The sequence below is a fragment of the Chelonia mydas genome, chromosome 14 (genome assembly GCF_015237465.2).
Source record: "Chelonia mydas isolate rCheMyd1 chromosome 14, rCheMyd1.pri.v2, whole genome shotgun sequence".
NCBI lineage: Eukaryota > Metazoa > Chordata > Testudines > Cheloniidae > Chelonia > Chelonia mydas.
Genome location: NC_051254.2, coordinates 14483958 through 14509111, shown reverse-complemented (window position 1 = coordinate 14509111; position 25154 = coordinate 14483958). Strand labels below are relative to the sequence as shown.

The 25154-nt window shown below is 45.1% G+C and overlaps 2 protein-coding genes across 6 annotated transcripts; both read left to right on the top strand.

The window, feature by feature from the left end:
- Window positions 1–10: 10 nt before the first annotated feature.
- On the top strand, window positions 11–5797 carry ATP5PD (ATP synthase peripheral stalk subunit d). Of its 3 annotated transcripts, none has more exons than XM_043528548.1 (6): window positions 11–216; window positions 1186–1316; window positions 2639–2735; window positions 4010–4081; window positions 5376–5438; window positions 5590–5797. In XM_043528548.1, exons 2-6 carry the CDS (start codon window positions 1195–1197, stop codon window positions 5719–5721), a joined length of 486 nt encoding a protein of 161 aa, XP_043384483.1. In that variant the 5' UTR covers window positions 11–216; window positions 1186–1194; the 3' UTR covers window positions 5722–5797. The 3 variants fall into 3 exon arrangements, with proteins under 3 accessions (XP_043384483.1, XP_007065100.1, XP_043384484.1); XM_007065038.4 differs by having other exon boundaries at window positions 155–316; XM_043528549.1 differs by lacking the exon at window positions 11–216 and adding an exon at window positions 313–619.
- Window positions 5798–19010: 13213 nt separating this feature from the next.
- Window positions 19011–24119, top strand: LOC102937429 (ATP synthase subunit d, mitochondrial). Of its 3 annotated transcripts, none has more exons than XM_043528552.1 (6): window positions 19011–20353; window positions 20438–20497; window positions 22532–22628; window positions 22906–22977; window positions 23704–23766; window positions 23917–24119. In XM_043528552.1, exons 3-6 carry the CDS (start codon window positions 22536–22538, stop codon window positions 24046–24048), a joined length of 360 nt encoding a protein of 119 aa, XP_043384487.1. In that variant the 5' UTR covers window positions 19011–20353; window positions 20438–20497; window positions 22532–22535; the 3' UTR covers window positions 24049–24119. The 3 variants fall into 3 exon arrangements, with proteins under 3 accessions (XP_043384487.1, XP_043384486.1, XP_043384485.1); XM_043528551.1 differs by having other exon boundaries at window positions 20411–20497; XM_043528550.1 differs by having other exon boundaries at window positions 19012–20497.
- Window positions 24120–25154: the final 1035 nt, after the last annotated feature.

Below are 25154 nucleotides of genomic sequence, written 5' to 3'. Positions count from 1 at the left end.
CTACTGGGCAACCTATGAGGAACAGTGGAATATTACTTCCGGAGCAACCGGAAGTGAATGCGGGGACATGTCCCTGGAAAACTCGGAATTTTGGAGGCTGGCGGTTGAAATGAAGAATAAACAGGAGGGGAAGAATTTTTAAAATTGCATTGGTGTTGAAAGAGCCGTTGAGAATCATTTCCGGGTTTTCTAAGGCGGGGTGGGAGGAGAGTGCGGGTGAGTACTTCCGGGGCCACTGGGCTATGATTGGTTGGCGTCGGACTGGGTTTCCGGAGGTTGCCTAGCAGGAGGGTGGTGGCGGTCGCGGTCGCTGAAGGTGAGACCAACCCGGGTGGTTTGGGTTGGGACGGAGACCCCGGCGCGGGCGGGCTCTGCCCAGCACGGCGATGTCTCCAGCTGGCCTTTCCTGGGGAGGGGAGTGGTGAGGCGGGCGGGGATCCGTATGGTCCGCTAGCGGTGGGGGCGGCATCCTCCTCCTCGCAGCGGGCACTCGCATCCCGTCACCTCCCCCGTGCTGTGCCGGGTTATGGGGGACGCGTGCCTGGGGGGGAGGGGTGAGTCGAGGAGCAATTTCTCCCCCCAGTCAAACCTCTGATGATGTCCCAGCTTGGCGTTAGAGGTAACTTCGTGGGGCTGGACTTGGTGGTCGTGGCCCCTTCCAGCCCTTGATCTGTATGATAATTCTGTTAAATCAATGTAGGGATCAGGAACAATCCAAGTTCCCATAGCAAGAGCAGGGTGATGTCTGGAGCCTGACTCTGTGGCTAAGTAACCACACATGGGTGGTTATAATTCCAGTAACTCGGTGGAGTAGCCTTTACTTTGTCTTAAACAGTTTGATAGCATTGCTGGGTGCTGCCCTGTTCCACTCTGGGGATGAATGCATTTGAGTCCTGTTGAAATGAACTCTATATATCTTATCTAGCTAAGCGAAGTACTGTGGTGCTCAGTTATTGCTTGTAAAGTGCTTCCCTCTTCTCAGCAACATAAGGAATGTGAAGTGTTGTTATAAGCATTACTCTTGGTGGGCTAGTTAATAAAATGAGTGCAATTGCAGCAAAGAGATAGCTGAAGTGAAGTTTCAGTTGATGAAATACCCAGACTTTTACATTGATAAAAATAAACTTGCCTGTTCTTCAGAATTCCTCTTAAAATTTAAGTTTCTCTGCTGTTTTATTTTTCTAGAACACAAAAATGGCAGGTCGCAGGGCTACTCTGAAAGCAATTGACTGGATGGCATTTGCAGAGAGAGTGCCTCCCAATCAGAGAGCTATGTTTAATGCCCTGAAAACACGCAGCGATGCACTTTCAGCCAAGTGAGTATATTTCAGTGTGAAAAGGTTGCTCTGGTGAGAAGGCAGTGGCATTAGCAATTCAGCACTGGCAGTCGGTGTGTAAAGTGGCATTCTCATAACTGTGTGCCTGCCATAAGGATGTTAAAATGAGTCTTAATTCCTCACGATAAAGCTTGCCTTTTTTTTTTTTTTACAGCCAAATTCTGCTCGCTCTTGATCTTCTCCATAGTGCTACAATAACTATAATGTTAGTGGGAGTTCTGAGAGAGGTTACATTTGGTCTGATCAAAAAAGTCTTTTAAAAAGTGTTCGATTAGCAAGATTTGGCAGCAATAAACAATAGTGAATCCTATTGGACATTAGATTTGCTATTGCTTGATGCACATGTTGTTTGCCATGGCAGCTAAGACTTTGGCCTACACTTAAAATTTATACCTGCATTGCTGTGTCGTTCAGGCATGTGAAAAATATACCACCCCCAATGACATAGCTAGGCTGACAAAACCCTCAGTGTAGATACAGCTATGCTGACTGAAGAGGCCTTTTGTCAGCATTGCTAGCATCGCTGTGGGAGGTGGTGTTCCTACGCTGGCAAAAAAACCTTCTGTTGTTTGTGTACATTGTGTTTACACTGGGCTATGCCAGAAGTGTTGTGCCAGCACAGGTTCTGTAGTGCTAGGTGGCGAGTTCTATGGGCCCCCTCCCTCCGCACCCCTTCCTGTCCCCAAACTCCCTCCCAGAGCCTGCAGCCCCCACCCCCTCCTGCACACCACCCCCTATTCCAGCCCGGAGCCTGCACCCAGCACCCAAACTCCATCGTAGAACTTGCACCCCCACCCTGTTCCCACACATCCTCTCCAGCCCCCAAACTCCCTCCCAGAGCCTTAGGCAGATGGGGGGCAGAGTTTCGGGGGGCAGGCTCTGGGCGTTCTGGGCACCACCAACATTTCTACAAACCTGCTGCCCTTCTCTGTAGTGTAGATACAGCTAAAATACCATTGCTTATTATCTTTTTTTTTTAAACCCTTTGTCAGCCTTACAAAACTGTAATGAAAACTAACCATCCCATTCACAAACTCTCCTTGCCTGCTTGTTCATGATGAAAAAACTGAGAGTATTGTACTTGCCAATCCACCAAAGTGGGGGCGGGGGAGCAAATGTAGGCATGTAGAATTTTGTGTGGCTGCTTTATTGCCTTTCCATGTTAATGATGAGTCTGAAAATATTGGCAACTAAAATTAGCATAGTTGCTACCCTGGGGCCTGATGATGGGCGGGGCAATGGATACTGCAGAGTTGCTCGGTGTGGAACTCTCTATCAGCTGTTCTGCTCCACCTGTACAGGTTGACCTCCTTGCCAGAGAAGCCCCCCGCTATTGATTGGGTTTATTACAAGACTGCAGTTGCTAAGGCTGGCATGGTGGATGAGTTTGAAAAGAAGGTGAGATTCTCGTCCTCAATTAGATGTTGCTGCTGATTTGAAATCCAAGTGGAGGCTGCTCATATCTGATGTACAAGACACAGAACTCTGAACTTTTCCTCTAGCAGGCTGCTAGGTGAGATTATTAGGTGGTATTCGCCCAGATCCTGTGCTGTGGTGTGCAGCTGCTTTGCATTACACTGCTAGCACAAAGCAGCCCAAAAGCTAGCATAACTAAAAATAGGAAGGGTCATTTTAGAGGAGGGGGATTCTCCAGTGGTATAAAGCTAATGCTGTTTCTCTTGCCTGCATAGGTTTTCCTGGCTGTAGGTGTAGAAGTGGCCAGAGGAAAGAGTATATGGTCAGAGCTTTCCTATTCTCTGCTGATTCCCAACTGCTGTATTAGCCTTTTGAGACTTTTAGTAGTCTGCATAATTTAGAGCAGTGTGATGTATGCTCTGATACTTGCCCGCATGCAGCTGGTCCAGTATCAGGAGTGAAAAGGGCCACCTTTGTACACCTCCATTACATTCTGAGCTGTGCTGTGTTCTCCTTGGCTGTAGCCAAGGACCTGGTCCAGAAGCCTACTGGAGTAAAATTTTGCAAATATTATTGAATCACGTGTGATGGCTTGAGAAATAACTCTGTGCTTTCTGGGGAGAGACTGTTCAAACATCCCTTCAACCCTTGCCACTGAAGGGCAGGAAGTAAAAAGCACTGTTAACACCCCGAAGTGGTGTGGTAATAACAATAATCCCTTGAAGTGGATGTTAACCTTTTTTTATAAATGGGCATTGGGCAAATAATCAATAATCACATAGGGGGGTTGGTGTCTGAGCTGGAATTAGAATGTAGCAGTTCTTCGCTCCTGGTCCTGTGCTCAGTCCACAAGGACCCACTGACCTTTAGAGGAATTCAGGAGCTTCTTTTTCATCTGTCTAACTTGACTTGGTTTGTGGGACACGATAGTAACCCTTTGGCATTAGATTGTTGGTGCTGTATGGAAGCATTAACATGTTTTGGCTCTATACAAGACTACGACAGTGACAGTGCAGTGCTAAGTATGTTATGTACATATGAGAGCCAGCTAACTCTATCTGTGAAGCTGGCATCAAGTTGAGTTGATTGGTGACCTACTACAGGAAGCCAGTTCACTTGGAAGGGTCTGAGAGTGTTTTTGGGGAGACCAAAGAGCACTAGTCTGGCTACTGGGGAAATATTAGCTCTGGGAGCATGCAGAGCTTTTAATAGAATTGAGAGGCAACATGTTTAGAATTTATTTTTTGAATTTACAGTACAGTGCACTAAAGGTTCCTGAGCCTGTGGACACACAAACAGACAAGATAAATGCCCAGGAACAGGAAGCTGTAAGTATTTAAAAACTCTTCCCTGCCACATGGTTTCTCTTTAATCTTTGTAGCGGTGTAGAATAATTCTGACTTGGAGTCTGCTGGTGGGTAATTAATTGTGCTGAGGTACAGGAGCTGCAAGTCTGGGTTTGTGCATATAGGGATCTTTTGAGCATGAATAGGTTCTCTCTACCTATACATGGCCACACTTGGGGATTTAGAGTCTGGAACTGGATTGCAGTTGGGCTTGCTCTTCTGGTGTAATAAACTTGAAATTAGTGTAAGACAAAGGCAGCCAAACTCTGATCAACTGAGGAGCATATTGGCATCTTGTCAGCAGCCCAAAGGATGCACCTAAGTGGCATAAAATAGGCCTGACTCCTTTTTCACGTGCAGTTGGAGTTCTTGGAGACTGCAGGGGTCAAGATGGAGCATTGCACAGTGTCACTTCAATTCTGTGGGTTCCTCCTCTGTCTGAAAGAGGAGGGTGGGTGTAACAAACTCCAGCGGTTGTACTCAGGTCATTGATGTTGTCTTTAGACAGAGAATTTGTCAGCCTCGAGCTCCTTGTGGCTTCCTCTGTTACAGAATTTGTTTGCTTAAAAACTTCTAGATCACTAGAGTCTTGTAAACCCGCTGTTCAAAACAAGTTTGAACAAAGTGGCTTATATTAATTTTTTTAACTCTTAGCAGCAGGGGCTGAAGCCTATGGCTTTGGGAGTTTACCTGACTTCAGATTGTCACTGCAATCCCTTTTAAAAAGTGTTTGAATCTACGTCCTAACCGATCAGTGCAACAAAGAATGGTAACTTCAAACCTCTCTCCATCTTTGCAGGCTTTGGGGGGCAAAATCACTTGTCTAGAAAATTACTTAGTAGGTGTTACAAGTAACACCTACTAATAACTAACTTCTTTCTGTTGTAGTAAAAAAACAATCTTTTTCTTCAGTTTCTTTTGTGCTTTTGAAAGTACTTTGGGGAAATGATTAAATTGACTATGCACTTAGTCAATTTCCCTCTTATATCTCACATAGCAACAGGGGACAGAGAACTTGTATTAGAAAACAAACAGTTATTGTAAACTCACAAAAATGGCAAGGAGAATCAGGGGCAGGTATAGGGCTTGACATTACTTTTACCTGTTTTATTTAAAGCAGATGCTATTTTAAAGTCAGTGTCTCTTTAAGGAAGAGGTAAGATGAGAATGGTGACTCCCTTTCCCTGGCTAAAGTGAAATGGGATGAGAGTCACAGCTTCACTGCAGGAAACAATCTAGGATTAATGTGCTCACCAAATCCTTTGTTCTCTTGCAGGCTAAGAGTGCTGCTGAATATGTGCAGGCCTCTAAATCCCGTATTGTCCAGTATGAGAAACAGGTAAGTTTGATGGGTTCTACCCTGTGAATTTCATGTTTAAGGCAGTTTGGTATGAAACCTTGTTTTAATTTTCTAATTGTACATCTAGTTTAATTTGAATGCTTGCTTACATCTGACTTTAACATTTTCTGGTCTCTCCTCCCACTTCAAGCTTGAGAAGTTCAGAACCATGATTCCATTTGATCAGATGACATTTGAGGACTTGAATGAGGTCTTCCCTGAAACCAAATTGGACAAGGAGAAATATCCATACTGGCCACACAAACCTATTGAAGACCTGTAAATCTGTCCAAAAGCAGTTTCTGGTGACTGTCAAATTCTCTAGAATCTTTTAAATAAAGTAATTGTAGAGGGCTTCACAAAAGCGTCTTTGTCTTGATCTCAAAACTAAACACTAAATCCACTAGGAGTTTTGGGGTTTTTTAAGTGGGTGATGAATGCTGTGAAATAAGCAGGCAATTGGTTTTGGAGGCTCTGCACTCTTTACAGGGTGGGGATAGTTCCTGAAGGAGGACAGGATTGAGTCTTCCAAGCAGGATGCCAAGGTTTAGTGTTTGTAGAATACTCTCCCTGTTCTTGCCGTTCAGGTTAAACTCAAGGTTGTTCACGTGGCTGAGATAACAGTTCAGCGAACCAAATGAGCAGCCCAGTATAAATTTCATCATTTTTCTGAATTACAAGCACAAGCATTTCTCTGTAACCTGTCCATGATACGCTCATTGGACCTGGTTAGTGGTAGCCTGGACTCCTGTCACAGTTGGAGGAGCCTGTCTCATCCTATCAAGACCAGCACTAATCTAGTCCATTGCGTTATTTCATGTTTGCTTTGTTCCCCCCAGATCTCCACGTGTAGTTCAGCATTTTTGAGAGGTACAGCTAAGATGACTTACGCCTACTCCAATAATTCCCTGTCAGCTGGAACATTAGTTCCATGAATGTATTTTATTCAGGTAACTTATTTGCTGATGGAACGCCCTAGGTGTACACATTGCTTTACTGCCCTGCAGAGCAGAGCTTGCACTGTTATTCAGACATGCAGTATACAGCTTAATTCAAGCATAAGAAGCAGGAAAACCTTCTTAGGGAGGTGGTTGAGGCAAGCAAGTATTAGAAAAGGCAATTAGCCCACATTTAACCACTCCATTGTACAATAATAATGATGATAAACAGTAGTGATAAAAGCAAATGACTGCAGAAAAACATCTTCTCCAGAGCTGACTCATACTCCTGTAGCTCTGCCTGGGTTCCAATTCGCTGCCCTTCCTCATTAATTCTTCCCGTAAGCATGGGTAGTTCTATATTTCCCTTTTCAAGTGGGTTTGAATCCCTCCTCTCCTCTTGTCCCACGGCCATCTCAGTCACCGAATCTCCTACAGTGGGCAGAACAGCAGCCCCTGCTCCTCCTGAGTCCTCCGCCCATGTTTGCAGGGCTGCATTCTGAAAGGGGCTTTAGAGGGGGGCCTGTCAGGGGGTGGGGGTGTGGATAGGGGTCAGGGAAGTCAGGGGATGGAGCGGGGGGGTTGGATGGGGGTGGGGTCCTGGGGGGGTGGTTAGGGGCAGGGGACCCCAGGAGGGTCAGGGGACAAGGAGTTGGGGGGGTTGGATGGGTCGGGGTTCTGAGAGGGGCAGTCAGGGGGTGGGAAGTGGGACAGGACGGATAGGGTTAGGGTTTGGGGAGGCACAGCCTTCCCTACCTGGCCCTCTATACCGTTTTGCAACCCCGATGTGGCCCTCAGGCCAAAAAGTTTGCCCACCCCTGATTTAAGATGTGGGCAAACCATGGATTTATATAGAGGCAATATGATATTTTCTGTCTTGTCTTATCTATCCTTTGCTTAATGATTCCCAACATTCTGTTCGCTTTTTGAACTGCTGATGCCCATTGAATGGATGTTTTCAGAGAACTATCCACAATGACTCCAAGATCTTTCTTGAGTGGTAACAGCTAATTTAGACCCCATCATTTTATATGTATAATTGGGATTGTTTTCCAACGTGCATTACTTTGCATTTGTCAACATTGAATTTCATCTGCCATTTTGTTGCCCAGTCACCCTGTTTTGTGAGATCCTTTTCTAGTTCTTTGCACTCTGCTTGGAACTTAACTATCTTGAGTAGTTGGTATCATCTGCAAATTTTGCCACCTCACTGTTTACCCCTTTTTCCAGATCATATATGAATATGTTGAATAGGACTGGTCTCAGTACAGATTCCTGGGGGACACCTCAATTTACTTCTCTCCATTCTGAAAACTGACCCTTTATTCCTAACCTTTGTGTCCTACAAGTACTCCCTATCTTTTAACCAGTTACTAGTCCATGAGGGGACCTTCCCTCTTATCCCATGACGGCTTAACTCTCTACCTGTGGTTGGAATCCAGGCTACCACTATCCAATCAAAGGAGGGAACAGGCCCCAGTGGGCTTCCCACCCTCTAGTGCAGCCCAAGTTTCAAATGCCAGCCTTAAACACTTGCCCTCATCCTGTCCCCGGCTTTCTTTCCTTCCTTGCTTACCTTCATTTCCTCCTTGCTAACCCCAACTTCTCCTCTGCTCATAGTCTGACCCTTCTTCCACCTGTCCTGTTAGCTCTTCCTTACCTGCCCATCTCTTTCTACCACCTACTTCCAGCCACTTCACCTAACCCCCTTTGCCCTCGTTTTGGGTCAAGCCCTTTGTTCTTCTACCCACTCTTGCTATTTTCCTACTGGTATTCTCTGTATGAATATCCATGCACATGTGCCCATTGAATACCTATGCCCTCACATGTCTGGTTTTTTTTCTTCTACTCCCCTAAACGCACAAGCTAAAACTGGAGCCAACAAAAAGGTCCATCTAGTGCAGTGAGCTGTCTCAGAGTGGCCTATAGTAGATCTCACAGGAAGAGGAAACTGCCTCAGACACATCCTCAGCTGGTCTAAATCAGGGTAGCTCCATTGATGTCAGTGGAGCTGTAGCAGTTTGTACCTACTGAGGATCTGGCCCCAGGACTGTGGTGTTCTATGTCATGAAAATATGTTTTTGTTACCAGCTATGAAGGAATCCAGTGACTTGCCAGCATTAGTGTCTGACCCCATATGCTCCTATGAGAACTGTACTGTAAAGCATGATCTGGCTTTGGTTCCACCCTCTTTTTGGCCTTGACTCCTGCACCGTTAGGTGAGAGATGCTAGGAATGTGGCAATGGAACTAGCATGAGTTGTCTTGGGCACATGTGCTTCTGGATTGGTGAGACTGCTGTAGTTCTCCCATTTAGACCTGGGAGTTACGTATTTCCCCCATGAACTCCTTGTAGAATGCAGCACTTGGCATGAGCAGCAAATTGTGCTCTTTCTTGATTTAGCTCAACAGATCTACATTGTAGGGTTCAGGCAGGCCTGGCACAATACTCTGACGCTGCAGAGGGGCTACATTCCGAGACCTCCATTTAGAGGTATAGTCAGTAACTTTCATTTTTATCAGATCATTGTGTTTTGAGATTTTAAACTCTCACAGAGTTGCTAAGGTAGCAATACTAAGCCTTGGACGTAAGTAAATAATCTATATCTTGCTGGACCTTTTGTTAAAATACCTATAATTTATAAAGCTCTTTGCCTGGTGAGGGAAATATGTATTTGTAATTGTGGGGGTTAGTCCTTTAAAGATGACTAGATTTTGCTTGGGTTGTGTTTTTAGTTTTTGTAGGTGAGCCCTGATGTTCTGAAGGGTGTGTTTTTGATAAGTCAATGAATGAATGAAATATATAGTGTGTTAAATACACTGATGATGCAATACCTCATAGGTGATCACAGCAAACTCCTCCTCCTCCAATGACTCTGTGTGTTGTATGATGTTTATGTTCATGAACTTCCATTCTCCATTGGTCAGGTGATAAAGTTGGCTTTGTTTATTCACCTCTTCTGTTGTCTGACTGGACAGGAGTATAATGTCTGTTTCTGTTTGAGGAAAGAAAGTGAAGACAGAGTGGTTTAAAGGTGGTTCCTTTCTCAGTGCAGGGAGTTCAGATCTGCTGCCATAGTCCAGGTGTGTATTCAGAAGAAGGGAAGAGAAGGTTAAGATCCCCCCGGTGGGAAAATTACATCTCTTGCCCAAAACAGAACTAGTCATGTACTTGGAGCTTGATTCTTACTCCAGGATAAACTGGCAATAACTTCATTGAAATCAATGGACTTATATCAGTCTGAGATCAGAATCCGGCCCAGTGGTCACTGCTTAAATGGGAACAAATGTCTGCTGACAGTAGGAGTTTCATAACTCCATTGGTCTTGGATACTTGGTTGAATTCTGTCTCCCATCTTATGGCCTGGATCCAAATCCTATTGAAGTCAGTGGGAGTCTTTCCACTGACTCCAGTGAGCTTTAGATCAAGCATTTAGAGGAGCAGTTGGCAGTGGCTGTCTCTTCCCTGTGCTTCCATAAATACTTAGGAGTAGCTACTGTCTGGCCCTCTTCTGCACAGACTCACTACTGCAAGCACATTCCTTTAGCTACAGAAGGATGATCCTTAAGGTGGCAATTGTGCAAATGGAGCATTTTCTTGGGAAAAATATCGAGGTCTTGATACCGACATGACTAGCCCCCTTCCCTGGAATGTTTTACTCCCAGATGTGAACTGGGCGTGTTTACTACTTGCATTCCTAGCAAAGAGTTTCCTCTTCCAATTGCGACTTGCTGACTTTCTGGAAGAGCTGCTTTAGCCAAACACAAGTTATTGGGCTCAATTCAGGGGTAACCGGGTGACATTTAATGGCCTGTGATACACGGAAGGTCAGATTAGATGATCTAATGATCCCTTCTGGCTTTAAAGTCTAGGAATGTCATGAAACATTTGATACCTTACTTTAACTAAACCAATTGCTTTTCAAGTGAAACTGAGTTATTAGAATATTTGTAGCTAAATGGAAACCTGTGCTATGCAAACAATAAAAGATCATGCCTGAAAATAAGTCTTGCCTCTCCATTTCTGCGACTACCATGGGGATAAAATAAGAAAGAATGCAGCAGTCCAGACCCTAGATCTCTAGCCTGGAGCTCAAAGCTCTAAGTCTGGGTCCCATCCTGCAGCCCTTTCTCAGTCATGTGATTAGTCCTCTCAACTTCAGCCGCTGGAGTTCTATTTTTAATCTAGACCCTCATGCACATTTTAAGGACTAGACCTTGCAAACTCTTATACAAGTAATCCCTACTGCAGTCAGTGGGACTAATCATTTGACTAGGATGACCACTCCTGGGAATAAAGGGTTTGCAGGGGCAGGTCCTGGATTCTTCCAGACATATACATATAGGAGACTCCATAGTGGGAGATCATGCTATGGCCCTGTTTTCACCTTGCGCCATAATTTTTTTTAACACAATGGACACTATTGAGTAGTGAACATAAAAATGTCAGTAGTAGCTCAGACCTGTGATCCATCTAGTCCATTGACTAGTTGGGGACAGGGGCCAGCACCAGCCAATCCAGTCTAGTTGTAAAAAAGTGAATAAGAATGGACGTACCTGAATTCATAAATGAGGATATGCTCATGTTGCACATCTGGGTGTCAAATGGAAACTGGCGCATCTCCAAGCTGCACGTTATGGTGACCTGTTGCTGTTGGGTTTTGCTAACGATGCCGTTGTGAGTGATGGACAGAAAGGGCCTGCTGAGCGATTTCTCTTCATCCACTCTGAAGGAACCAATGATTCAACAACAATGAAGAGTAAAATGACAAACCACTTGTTGCAGATCGAAGACAATATTTTATTTGCAAACTCGCTGTTAGTCTGACTTTGAATGGTCAGTGAACCTTACTACACACACAACAGGAAACAGAAGAGAAAGGGTGAGTGACAGCGAGTAACGAGGGATGAGAGATTTAAAATAAACAGGAGAGGACAAAAAGGCTGTGGGAGGAGATAGGAGAGATGGGAAGAGAGAAAACAAACAGAGAAAGTCTGGGGCGCAGAGAAGGGCTGATAACCCCAATCTACACCAAGATTTGTAGTGCACCCCATTAGCGTGCTAGATGAGACAGAAAATACATTCAAGCATATATGAACCTCTTGCCCCATTGGACCAGGGACTGTTGGCCTAATTCTGATCTCACAGGGCTTCCACCCCCTAACTATTGACTTCAGCTGAATTACTCCTGATTTCCACCATGTAAGTAAGAGCAGCATCAGGCCCTATGTCTTTATTTGTATCTTGTGCAGTGCTGAGCACACAGCTGCTTCTTAACAAATAATCATGAATAATTAACCATTTAGAGACAATACCAAATATCACAGTACAGTGGGCATCTCCTGGACCTCCAGAATAAACAGTGACAGGAGCCTCTAAGATATACTGTTGGAGTCTGTCTCCTTTTGATTGGCTTCCCTGTCTGTCAGATTGTGCAGCCTATGGGAAAACTTTCTCTACTAGTGCCCCCTCGCTTCGAGACTAAAAGTCCCCATTTTATGTAATGAATGTTTTCTTACTGTAGCATGAGATCAGTTAATTGATTCTTAGCTATTTCGCACACCCCCACACACATACAATTCACCCCGCAAAACCTTTCCTTATGTGAATAATCCTCACTCAGATGAGTTAGTCGCATTGATTTCAGTGGCTCCCATCATGTCCCTCATAATTAGCCTTCTTACAGAAGCAAGTTGAAATCGGCCAAGGAGAGTCTTACTGTTCACAAATGATGATATATGGGGACCAAAATGTATCCACTGGCAGAACGAGGTTGGAAATGTTACAGAAATCCTGAGGATTCCAAGTCACAAAGACATTTTTCCACTTCTAGAGGAAAGAAAAATCACGGAATGGAAACAATTTCTGGACTCACAGCACACAGGAAATAGCTTTGATTTTACAGAAAAAATCTCTTACCATGATCACTAAGAAATAGACAGTGACAGTTTGTAGCTTTTCAGTCTAGAGAAACAAAATGGGAAAGTGATTATCATGATTTCATTAACTAAGGTAGGTACGGAGCTTGGGGGCTGTTCAGAAGGGTGTCAGAGATATGAGAAAATCAGGTCAAGCCAATAACTTACTGTTCTTGGTCTTACAAACTGGGGAGTAGATTGGGACGGTAAGATTCAATGTTTGGAAAAAATAGTTGCCTGATACAGTACACCTGGCTATGCAAATCTGCGCTAGGAGAGGATCCAGAGCAGTAGAATGGGAGAAAAATTACAACATGGCTCAGGGAAATAGTCTTCAGACTCTGATCATAAGAACATAAGAATGGCCCTACTGGGTCAGACCAAAGGTCCATCTAGCCCAGTATCCTGTTTTCCAACAGTGGCCAGTGCCAGGTGCCCCAGAGGGAATGAACAGAGCAGGTAATCATCAAGTGATCCATCCCCTGTCGCTCATTCCCAGCTTCTGGCAAACAGGTCCCTGGTATATAAGGAGGGAAAAACCAAACAAGAACTGCACAAGTCCTTACTCACTCTCCCTGCTCCCCCCAACTCCACTTTGCTGTAACATCAGATAATAATGTGGGTTTCCTTCACCCAGGCTAAGCAGAGGGCGGTGTTTCCCTTGTAAGAGGCGCATTTTTGTGCGTGTGCAGGAAACAGAAAAAGAAAGACATTTTGATGAAATCCAAATCAAGGACCAAGTTCCTGAGTATTCTTGGACAACTTTGCATTACTTTGGCAACACAGTGTAGCTTAACAGGTCAATTAAAAAGTGGATAAGAGGCTGCTATAGAAATGAATCTTGCCCTGGACTTTGATCTTTTAGAGCTCATTTTAATGTGACACCTGTTCAACATGTGATCACTAAAATGGTTTTAAACAACTCTCACATTTGTGCGGATGTGACAAACTATTTTACACCTGGCACCTCCAAACATACATTGCTCTGGATTCTACTTTCAAACCACAGCCATGAAGTCTGGAGAAGGTCAGAAGAAGACCTAAGGTTCGGGTTCTACTTTTTCAGATCAGTGACAGTAACTGGGGTTACTCCTGATTTGCGCTGGTATGAGTGAGAGAAGTCATTCACTCACTTTAGGATCATCAGCTGCCTCAACTTGTCAATTTACACAATATTTCCTACTATACCATAATAAAGAGATTTGTTTTCTTACCACTGAGAGGATGGAAATCAGCATAAATTGTATCTCCACTTTCAACGGCTCTTCCCCATTTTCCTTGGGTATTGTATGTAGTGCAGGTGCCTTTTCAGAGGAGATATTCAGGTACTGAATAACATTATCGTACTTACAGAGCTGTTCTGGGGCAGCACCTGTGGAAATAAAATGAAAGTCTGGTTATGTCCAATCATTTTATCAGAGCAATACTGGGCAGGATCTCAACATACACCACACAGCCAGCTTATGGAATGGGAATGCATCAGAGGATTAAAAGACATTGGGCTGTAGCTGCTAGAAAACCACTGTCAGATCTTTGTCCCCTTTCACACTGGCAGGACTAGGGTGCCCGTCTTAATCTTCCTCATACATGTATGAGAATATAAATTACTCAGGGGTTTTCCCCTGGTCCTACTATAATTTGACTTACCTGTTGCCAAAGGCAATGTGAGAATAGCTAAGAATGCTTCCCACATTGTTCCCCTTTTCCTAATGAGGCAAATGGTGAAGCTGATGCTACAGCTAGTTGCCAGTGGCTATCAACTGATATGCAGCTGGTGATTTGATATTAATCAGTGTAGGGAGGAAGCTTATGTAATTGAAGCCTTGTTTTTTTTATGAAAAATTCAGTGATAATGGCACAATGTACTCAGCTGGCTCTTGGGATCAGCTCGTCAAATTATTTTTAATGAATTGATGTTATGGGGCCAATGCTGTGGTAGGAATAATTTGCTTTAACCCCATCATATCACATCATGTTCCCATTATGTCTCTGGCATTTAGGCAGCAAAGAAGCTCCTCCACTCCTGTCTGTTTCTGGCAAGTCTTTCAATGGTTCCCCAGTTGTGCCCCAGGTTTTTCAGTCCAACTGCCACAGCTCTCTGCCATGTTGTTTTCGGGAGGCCTCATTTTCGCTTTCCTTCAGGTGTCCATCTTAATGCTATTCTGGTGATGCAATCAGTTTCCATCCGAAGCACGTGACCGATCCATCTCCAATGACTCCTGGCAATGATGGTGCTCAGATCCTCTTGGCTGCACTGTGTGAATAGGTCTTGGTTTGAGATTGTTCTAGGCCAAAAGATATGACGGATTTTTCTGAGGCGGGTTGTATGGAATGAAGACAGTTTGGACATGTCATGCTTTCTCATTCCCTAGCATTCTGCACTATAAAGTAGTGTTGAAAGTACACAGCTCTGATAAATCTTGAGTTTGGTTTTGGTGTTGTATTTTGATGATTTCCAGACTGTATTTAAGCTCCTGAAGGTGTTCCTGACTTTATTGATTTTGTTTTGGATGTCATCGCTTGTTCCACCATCCTGGCTGATGGCGCTATCCAAGTATGTGAATGTTTCTACACTGATGAGAACATGATCCTCTATCTGTACTGGTGATAGTGAGGTAATGTTAAAGGTCATGACATCTGTCTTATTGCGGTTGATTTTCAATCCAATTTGCTGGCTGAATATGTTGAGTCGAGTTGTTTTTTCTTGTATAGGGTGTTGGGTATGTGTTAGGAGAGCGAGATCATCTGCAAAGTCCAGGTCTTCAGGGGATGAGAAGGGTGTCCATTTAATACCTCTTGTCATATTACTGTTGTATGCCACCTTATCCAGTCAATGGCAATGTTGGAGAGGCTTGTAGACATAATACACCCTTGATGTACTCCTGTTTTGACTTCAGAACTGATCAACACTGTATGTAAAGTTGGAATAGAAGCTTTTGATTAAGTTGAGTTTACAGAGAGGGCTCCCATATGCCCACAGAATGCACCATAGGCTAGACCTGTGAATGCTGTCAAAAGCCCACTCAGTCTATGAAGTTTATGTAGAGTTGCCGTTGCCATTCTAAGCATTGTTCTATTATGTTTCATAGAGTGAAGATCTGGTCTGTGCATCCACGCCCTTTCCGAAAACCGGCTTGCTCTTTTCTTAGAACGCTATCAATTGCCTCTGATATTCACTGGACTATGATCTTGCACAATATCTTGCTTGGCACAGATAAGTGTGATACGAAGCCAGTTATTACAATCACTGAGAATTCCTTTTTTTGGTATCTTCACTATAACCCCACTGGTCCATACATCTGGCACTTTTCCCCCTTTCTGATGTAAATAGAGGGGCCAGGATAGATGCTGCTAACTCAGGGCATGGCTATACTGGAAACTTCAAAGCACTGTCACGGGAGTGCTCCCGCAGCAGCGCTTTGAAGTGCAAGTGTGATCATATGCGAGCGCTAGGAGAGAGCTCTCCCAGCGCTCCTGGTACTCCACCTCCACGAGGGGATTAGCGCCGAGCGCTCGGAGCCTGTTTACGCTAGCACTTTAAAGTACTCTGACTTGCTGCGCTGGGGGGGTGATTTTTCACACCCCTGAGCCAGCAAGTTAGAGCGCTATAAAATATAAGTGTAGCCAAGCCCTCAGGATTTACCTTGAACGCTTCTGCATTCAAGTTATCCTTGCCAGGAGCTTTCCCATTTTTTAAGGATTTGATGGCTTGAATGATCTCTTCCTTAGTTGGGATGTTGTGTTGATATCAAGAACTTCTTCTGCCTCCTGGATGTTTGTTTTCTCTTTAGGTGGCTCCCTGTTCAGCAATTCTCTGAAATGTTCTGTCCAGTGCATTTCTTGTTCTTTTTCTGTTGTCAGTAGGTGGCCTTGTTTGTCCCTGATGAGAGTGTTTGTTGGTCTCTATCATTTACCACTGATAAGCTGCATCATTTTGTAGACAGTTCCTTGTTCACCATGAGAAGCTGCATCCTCTGCTTGTGTTGCCAGCTGATCAATATAATGTCATTTCTCTGCTCCCGCAAGGCCTTTGACCTCCCAGTGTGCCTGGCTATACTGCTTGTGGTATTTGTCCTTTAGCGTCTGGGATTTTGTGTCTAAAACTTTTTTCTTCAGAGCTCATCTGGTTTCTATGGCATTCCAAGTGCTGGGTGTAATCCACTCCTTTCTTCTCTTCTGCCTGTTGCCTAGACAGGCTTCACTGCTCTGTTTATAGATTGTTGTTACTTTGTCCCAGTTCTTGCTGATCTCCTTGTGATGTTACACCCCATATTCTTCATGGAAATATTGTTGTGATATGAACATGGCATAACTGAGATATGTTTTATGCACGATGGGTCATGTAAGGTATCTATGGAAAGGTTATGATTTGCTGAATGTGATTATCCAATTTGTATACATGTATCATTTCTGTATCTGAATATTGACTATGTAACAATTACAACTGTGTGTGTATTTGGGGGAACGCCCACCAGACAGCAGTCTCAATGGGCCATTAAGAAGAACAATAAGACTTGGCAGTTCCCCGGGGCTGCTGCTTTGACCGTACAGGGTCAGGTGATTGTGTCACCTGGTACTAGACCCCCATCTTGGGCTTTCAGTGTTTTTCCATTAAGATGGGATGGGGGATCAGACTGGGAAACAAAAGATTCCCACCTTATGTTTAAGGCTGGGGAGTAAGTCAATCAGGACTCTTCTCCATTGCCTCCCCATCCAAGAAGGAAGATTGCTAAAAACACCTGAAGGGAAAGGCAGGATTAAGTCCAGTCTGTAAAGACAAATAACTGGAACTCTAAGCTACAGAAACTCTGTAACCTGCCTAAAACAACATTTAGGGTGAGAAATTACATTTTGTAACCTGTTTCTTGAGAGTATTAAGCTTAGTTTCTGTGTTTTGTTTTATTTGCTCAGTAATCTGCTTTGTTCTGTTTGCTATCCCTTATAATCACTTAAAGTTTACCTTTTGCAGTAAATAAACTTATTTCTTGTTTAGTTCAAAACCCATTTTGTGCAATTCATATCATGGGGAGGCAAAAAGCTGTGCATATCTCTTTCCACATTGAGGGAGAGAGCAAACTTTTATGAGCTTGCACTGTGCAGATCTTTCTATACAGAGCAAGACAATATTATTTTGGGTTTTATACCCCAAAGGAGGTGTGCACATGAGTGCTGGCCATTCCCCTAGCTAAGCCCTCCCACACACAGCTGATTTCAGTCTGTGTCGGCAGCTGGGTGTGGCCTTACCTGTGTGTGTGCTGGAGAAGGCTTGAGAGCCTAGCACAGCAAGAACAGGGTGAGGAAACCCAGGCTGGTGGAAAGGGCAGGCTCAGTGAGACCCCAGCACATCAGATGGCACCCCGAAAGGGGGAGTCTAACCCCTCACCCTCCTCATCTGCATTCCCCTCCTCTTCATCAAGGTCTGCAAACACCTGAGACCTGCTCTTTAACTACAGAACGAAGGCTTTCTGTATTTCGGGGGACTTGAGCTTGACAACGTCATAACATCTATGTCCTTTTTCTGGTGGACCCACACATCTCAGTTTTAGCTTGATGGAGTCTGTCACAAGGTGGTGGTCACTGCCAACATCTGCTCCCCTTTTCACTTTCACATCTGTCAGTGAGCGTCGCCATTTGCCATTGATCATCATATGGTCAATCTGGTTCTTATCTCTGCCACTTGGGGAACACCATGTCAGCTTGTGAATTTCACGATGTTGAATTAGGGTTCTGCCGATGACTAGGTTGTTCATATTGCCTCTCTCTGTTTTCATTCATGGTGCCACACCCATGTCTTCCCATTGCTCTGTTGTTGTTTGTGTTGTCCTTATCGACCTTGGCACTCAGGTCCGCCATGATGCTAGTTAGGTTGTGGCATTGTACTCTCTCTAACTCCTGCCTGTAATGTAAGGTAGAATTTGTCTTTGCTTCTTCATCAGTGTCATTTGTCAGAGCATAGCACTGAATCAGGGCAATATTATTGTGTTTCCCTTTCAGTTTGGCTCTCATAAGTCTGCTGCTGATGGACTTCCGCTCAAGCAGGGACCGCTTCACTCCCTTCTTCAAAAGGATGGCAACACCCTCATGGCGTTGTCTATCATCCCGTCCAGAATACAGCAAAGTTTCTCCGGAGGCTGTTGTTAATCTTCCTGATCCCGTCTATCTGCTCTTGCTGACAGCTGTAGATGTGTCAGCTGTAGAGTCTCATCTTGCTGTGACCTGAGCTAGCTTCCCTGTTTCATACAATGTCTGTAAGTTCCAAAACCCAAGTTTGGTTTTTGTCTTGGTGTTGAGCACTTCAGTCTTCATGCTAGTGGCTTCCTTTCGACTTTCACCACTAATCCCATAGCCCCCAGGCAAAAAACAAAAAACCCTTATGCAGAGAGAAAAAAGGAAGGATTCAGCTTCACAAAGTGTAATGCTAAAAGCTTTAGTCCTTTAAGGGCCAAATCTTGTGCTTTTTTATGTGTCGGGTTTAAATCTGATCCTCCTCCACTGACCTGCATGGGTTTTCTCTGGAAATGAAGTCCCTCTAAGTTTTCACTGGTCTGACAGAGCATCATTTGGGGCTACACAGCCCAGTTAAGATTCTCTTTTATCTCTCTGCATTCTTGTCCCCATACGTAGGCTGCTCGGGTCGGGGTGGGGGGGAATGAGTGACCTGTGGTAGAAATTCTCCATTTTCTAAACCATCAGTCCTTTTACACATTCACCCCATCCTTATCTCTTTTACATTTTGTGGGGTGAACAGACAATTTCAGCACCTAGACATCATTCCCTAGAACTTCCTAGCCCTAATTCCCAGTGTGGGTTTGTCACTTCCCTTTATGTCACTTTCTTTATTTAAAAAATCCATCTAACTTCTACATGTCTACTGTGGTTGACCCCTGGGAGACTTTGGCAGGAGCTGGAGAAGCAACAGCAGGATATAGTTTCATCTCCGAAAGCGTTTAAGTCCATGGAGTTACATTAGGGGTGATTTGGCCAATGCATTATGTAGCCAATTAGTTCATTGTATCATTTAACTGTGTTATCTATTGTCATGGCAAACTCTTCTGTTAGTCCATACGTAATCAATGTGTGATAAATAGATGTAGGTTGTAGGTATAGGTAGAGATACAAGTAAGATAGCATCATAGGAGTGTGAGACTGATAAGCAGTTAAGTGTGATAAGTGCAGGCCCATCGATATGAGGGGGGGTAAAGGGGGCTATTGGCCAGGGGCCCAGGTGATTTAAAAGGGCTCAGAGGTCCCTGGCCGCTGCTGTGGTAGCCCCAGGCCCTTTTAAGTCACCTAGGTGGGCCACAGGGCACCTAGGCACGTGAGACCACTCCGGGCCCCATGTTTTGGGGGGCCCCACGGACCTGCGTGGTGGTCCCAGAAGTGACCTGGGCCCCGCCCCACCTAGGTATGGCTCTGGCCCTGGGGCCCGGAATGTCTGTTGGCAGGCCTGGATGAGTGTGTATTGCGTATATAAGTAAAGCAAGGCGGTAATATGCAAGGCCTACAGGCTAAAGTTTGTAAGAGTTTAGCTTAACCATGCTAGGCCTCAGACTTAAGGAGGCATGATATAAGTAGGTGACCTAGGACTAACCCTTTGCCAGTAAAGTTACAAGATTATGTAAAGAATGTGCCAATAGGTGACGGTCAGGGAAATATGCTGCCTGTACCCGTCTAGACCACAAGACACCTGACTGTAGCATTATGGAAAGTTCTTCTCTTACTGCAGGTTAATCACGGAAACACATTTACCTAGATACTAATGAGATGCTAATGAGACAATTATGAAACCTATGAAACCTATGAAAAGTGGAGCACCCCAAAACGTATGGGGTGTGAAAGTACAGAGGATGTAATGTTGTGAAGCTCTTTTCAAACCAGGAGCAGGGGAAAGAGAGCTGGCTGGCCGCCTGGGCTGTCAATCGCACAAAGAGACACTGGAGGGACTTTCTTTCCCTGCAAAGCCTCCTGGGTAGGGAAGCCCTTTATAAATCGGCTTCCAGTTGAGAGTGAGAGAATTGCAGGAGGGAAGATCTGGTGGTGCACTCTAGGCCTGTTGGAGGTGTGTCAGAGAAGGTATTCCTTGCTGGTGGGATTTATTTATTTAAAATAAATCCAGGCTTTTTTGTTTTTAAATTTGTCCAACGTTGGTCTTGCTGCTGCACGCTGCCACAGGGGAATTGACCCCTGGTCTTCCATATCTCAGGTAAGTGCCCCAAGAACTAAGGATGGCTGTCTTTTGGCAGTCTTGTGACTGTAGCTCTTTGAAAACACTTGGGAACAAAATGTTCTGGGTTAAACATGTTTTGTTTGAGCTGAAATAAAATTTTTTGATTCACTGACATTTTTCATGACTTTTGGATTTTGTTGTGAAAAGATAAAGTGCTGAAAAGATAACGTGTTTTCCACCCCCATCCCCCAATCACTTGCTGTAACAACATCACCTAGCTCTAAAGTAGTATGAAGTTAACTACCTTCCTGTAAGAAAGTTACATGGTCTCTCAGTGCTGGCAGTTTATCCACCTTAGCTGCCTCTGCTTAAAGTGCCAGCTGCGTCCTGACGTCCATTCTTCACCACGGGTCCGCTCCCTGCACTGTTTAGATTCCAGAGGCTTTGTGCCTTCACAACTGCCCGGCCCTGCTTCACTCGGTGCTGCTCTAACACACCCTTCCTGACGTACGATTCTCTGCATCCCCAATGCTTGTGCTTTGCAGGCTAAGCAAAGCTTAGAAACCCCAGAGGCTCATGACCCCAGATCCCTCTTATAAAACACACCCATCCAATACTAAAAAGGCCTGTGGAGGGAGAGGCTAGACTGGCCGTTAGTGAGACTTTGCAAAGCTCTCACGTGCCCGCCATGGTCCCCCTGACTGTCTCTGCATTCTCTGGTTTGTTGTTTGATGTGGACGATCCTTCCATGCTGGACATGGCTGTTTCTTCACTAGTTTATTGGCCGGCAAACACAGCTGGCTCATATGCCTGTATGTCTGTGGTGTATGTCTGAGGTTCAATTAGGGATGTGTGTCTATATGTATGTAAATAGGCTCATACCCCACACACCGGTGTATATAGAGAGAGTAAGGGCCACCACAGTGGAGCCAGGCTCTATGGCAGCCTCTGTAGCATTGCCCACCACCCAATCCTTTGCATCTGTAGCCTATGGAGCCAAATCCTGCTCCTGTTAGGTCCTGGCAGAGCTCCCCAAGGGCGGGGACTCCACCCCCAGAATGACCACGTCTCTGACCCAGCTAGATCTTAGATGCTGAACTCCCTCGCTCAGCCCAGACCAGCGGGGGGGGAGGGTTCCACGTCTCAGCCCCTCACCATGCTGCATGGCCAGCCAGTGTGGGGATGAGCCTTGGTGCCCAGCCAGAGGTGTCTTTCCCCCATGGAGGCTGATCTAAAGGAATGGGAGCTGGGACTAGCCTTTTCTGCTCTCCCCCGTGGCCTGCGTGCCTTGGAAAAATGAAACTAGCCAAACAGCCCATGCATGGCTGAGCTTAAACTGAGAGCAGATGGAAAGGAGGGTGAGTCCCAGGAGCACAATAAACTGGTACATCATGGGCCAAATTCCACCCCAGTGCATTCCCCTCCCCCCCTTCAGGGAGTCAGTGTGGTAACAACCAAGGCATGAATTCGCTGGGCTAGGATAGTGCAACCTCACCTAGCAGAATCAAACCTCCCAGGGTGCTTGTGTTGAATACCGACCCCCAGCTCCCAACAGCTGTATGGTGAGCAAACCCTCAGCCATGTGGCTAAAAGGGCAGATTGGCTTTCAGAGCTTCTGGATGTCTGGTGCACAGGTGCTGGAACTAGGGATGCTCCTACACCCCCTGGCTTGAAGTGGTTTTCATGTTTATTATCTTTCTTTTTTTTTTTTTTAAAACCCTTTGTCAGGCTTGCAAAACTGTAATGAAAACTAACCACCACATTCACAAATTCTTGTTGTCTGCGCCTACCAGTGTTCATGATGAAAAAACTGAGTATTGCACTTGCCCATCCAGCCAAAAAAAGAGAGAACCAAATGTAGGCATGTAGAATTTTGTGTGGCTGCTTTATTGCCATTTCCACGTTAATGAGGAGACTGAAAATACTGGCAACTAAAATGAGCATAGTTGCTACCCTGTGGCCTGATGATGGGTGGGACAGTGGATACTGCAGAGTTGCCTGGTGTGGAACTGGGAGTTCTCTGAAATTCCTGGGGGTTGTTCTATCAGCTGTTCTGCTCCCCCTGTACTGGTTGATGTCCTTGCCAGAGAAGCCCCCCGCTATTGACTGGGTTTATTACAAGACTGCAGTTGCTAAGGCTGGCATGGTGGATGAGTTTGAAAAGCAGGTGAGATTCTCGTCCTCAATTAGATGTTGCTGCTGATTTGAAATCCAAGTGGAGGCTGCTCATGTCTGATGTACAAGACCCAGAACTGTGAACTTTTCCTCGAGCAGGCTGCTAGGTGAGGAAAGAGTATATGGTCAGAGCTTTCCTATTCTCTCCTGATTCCCAATATCCAAAGAGCACTAGTCTGGCTACTGGGGAAATATTAGCTCTGGGAGCATGCAGGGCTTCAACAGAATTGAGAGGCAACATGTTTAGAATTTATTTTTTGCATTTACAGTACAATGCACTAAAGGTTCCTGAGCCTGTGGACACACAAACAGACAAGATAAATGCCCAGGAACAGGAAGCTGTAAGTATTTAAAAACTCTTCCCTGCCACATGGTTTCTCTTTGATCTTTGTAGTGGAATAGAATAATTCTGACTTGGAGTCTGCTGGTGGGTAATTAATTGTGCTGAGGTACAGGAGCTGCAAAGTCTGGGTTTGTGCATACAGGCAGCTTTTGAGCAAGAATAGGTTATCTCTACCTATACATGACCACACTTGCGGATTTAGGGTCTGGGACTCGATTGCAGTTGAGCTTGCTCTTCTGGTGTAATAAACTTGAAATTAGTGTAAGACAAAGGCTGCCAAACTGATCCACTGAGGATCTTACTGGCATCTTGTCAGCAGCCCAAAGGATGCACCTAAGTTGCATAAAATAGGCCTGACTCCTTTTTAGTGTGGAGCTGGAGTTCTTGGAGATTGCATGGGTCAAGATGGAGCATTGCATAGTGTGACTTCTATTCTATGGGCTCCTCCTCTGTGCAAAAGAGGAGGGTGGGTGTAACATAAACTCCAGGGGTTGTATTCAGGTTATTGAGGCTGGCAAATTCTCTGGCTAAAGACGTCAAGAGCTTGTACCTGTTTTATTTAAAGCAGATGCTATTTTAAGGCCAGTGTCTCTTTAAGGAAGAGGTAAGATGAGAATGGTGACTCTCTTTTAATGGCTAAAGTGAAATAGCCTGAGAGTCACAGCTTCACTGCATTAAACAATCTAGGATTAATGCGCTCACCAAATCCTTTGTTCTCTTGCAGGCTAAGAGTGCTGCTGAATATGTGCAGGCCTCTCAATCCTGTGTTGTCCAGCATGAGAAACAGGTACGGTTGATGGGTTCTACCCTGTGAATTTCATGTTTAAGGCAGCTTGGTATGAAACCTTGTTTTAATTTCTAATTGTACATCTAGTTTAATTTGAATGCTTGCTTACATCTGACTTTAACGTTTTCTGGTCTCTCCTCCCACTTCAAGCTTGAGATGTTCAGAACCATGATTCCATTTGATCAGATGACTTTTGAGGACTTGAATGAGGTCTTCCCTGAAACCAAACTGGACAAGGAGAAGTATCCATACTGGCCATACAAACCTATTGAAGACCTGTAAATCTGTCCGAAAGCAGTTTCTGGTGACTGTCAAAGTCTCTAGAATCTTTTAAATAAAGTAATTGTACAGGGCTTCAGCAATGTGTCTCATCTTGATCTCAAAACTAAAAGATTAAATCCACTAGGAGTTTTTGGATTTTTTTAAGTGGGTGATAAATGCTGTGAAATAAGCAGGCAATTGGTTTTGGAGGCTCTGCACTCTTTACAGGGTGGGGATAGTTCCTGAAGGAGGACAGGATTGAGTCTTCCAAGCAGGATGCCACGGTTTAGTGTTTGTAGAATACTCTCCCTGTTCTTGCTGTCCAGGTTAAACCCGATGTAAGCAGTGTCAGGATGAGCTCCACCCTGACATCTGGTGGTGAGGTGTGGCAAGTTGTGGAAAAAAACTTCAGGGGCCGATCTCATTTGCATAGGCACATCCACCCCACCTAGACTGAGGCCATAGCTGCCCACATGGTCACTTTGGCTGCTGTGGGATCCCCAGTGTCTCTGTTATTGGGGCAGGAAGAATAAATTGTTATTACCCTGATTATGGGAACTGTGCTTGGAACTGCACTTGGCCTTTTGTTATGATGGAGGGACTCACCATCAACTAAGAAGCACTCGCTAGGCAAGGGTCATGGGTTCCAAAACTGTGTGAATTGAGAGAGGCTGGGGACAAGTATTAGTACTTGGTGACATGGGCCTCTTGGTGAGGGCCTTACAGGCTAATTGCACTTCCTCCTCTATCTACTGTGGAATATCAGAGCTAATTTTGATTCCATTAGAAGTCTAGTTACAGGCTGCTGAGCTCACTTTGGGCTAATAGTGCACCAGCACTGAGGCTCCCCTACTACAAGCTGAATTCACCGAAGAGCTGACCTGACTAAAAGCTGAAATCACTGAGCATTGTGTTAAGTAGTGGGGGAGCCTGAAGATATAGGGCGGAGCAGTTTGTGGGACGGCTGGAGTGCCTTGTGGACAGGCTGGTGGAGCAGTTCGTAGGACGGCGGGAGCTGTTGGTGGGACGCGGAGCAGCTTGTGGACCGGCTGGTGGAGCAGTTCGTGGGACGGCGGGAGCTGCTTGTGGGCCGCGGAGCGGAGCTGAGCGAAGGAGTTCGTGGGGCG

What these genes read in the sequence shown, in the direction of transcription:
- ATP5PD (XM_043528548.1), top strand. Translation starts at nt 1,195, where the DNA reads ATGGCAGGTCGCAGGGCTACTCTGAAAGCAATTGACTGGATGGCATTT. An exon ending in AGCGATGCACTTTCAGCCAA is followed by an intron (nt 1,317 to 2,638) that starts GTGAGTATATTT and finishes CCACCTGTACAG; the next exon opens with GTTGACCTCCTTGCCAGAGA. An exon ending in ATGCCCAGGAACAGGAAGCT is followed by an intron (nt 4,082 to 5,375) that starts GTAAGTATTTAA and finishes GTTCTCTTGCAG; the next exon opens with GCTAAGAGTGCTGCTGAATA.
- LOC102937429 (XM_043528552.1), top strand. Translation starts at nt 22,536, where the DNA reads ATGTCCTTGCCAGAGAAGCCCCCCGCTATTGACTGGGTTTATTACAAG. An exon ending in ATGCCCAGGAACAGGAAGCT is followed by an intron (nt 22,978 to 23,703) that starts GTAAGTATTTAA and finishes GTTCTCTTGCAG; the next exon opens with GCTAAGAGTGCTGCTGAATA. An exon ending in TTGTCCAGCATGAGAAACAG is followed by an intron (nt 23,767 to 23,916) that starts GTACGGTTGATG and finishes TCCCACTTCAAG; the next exon opens with CTTGAGATGTTCAGAACCAT.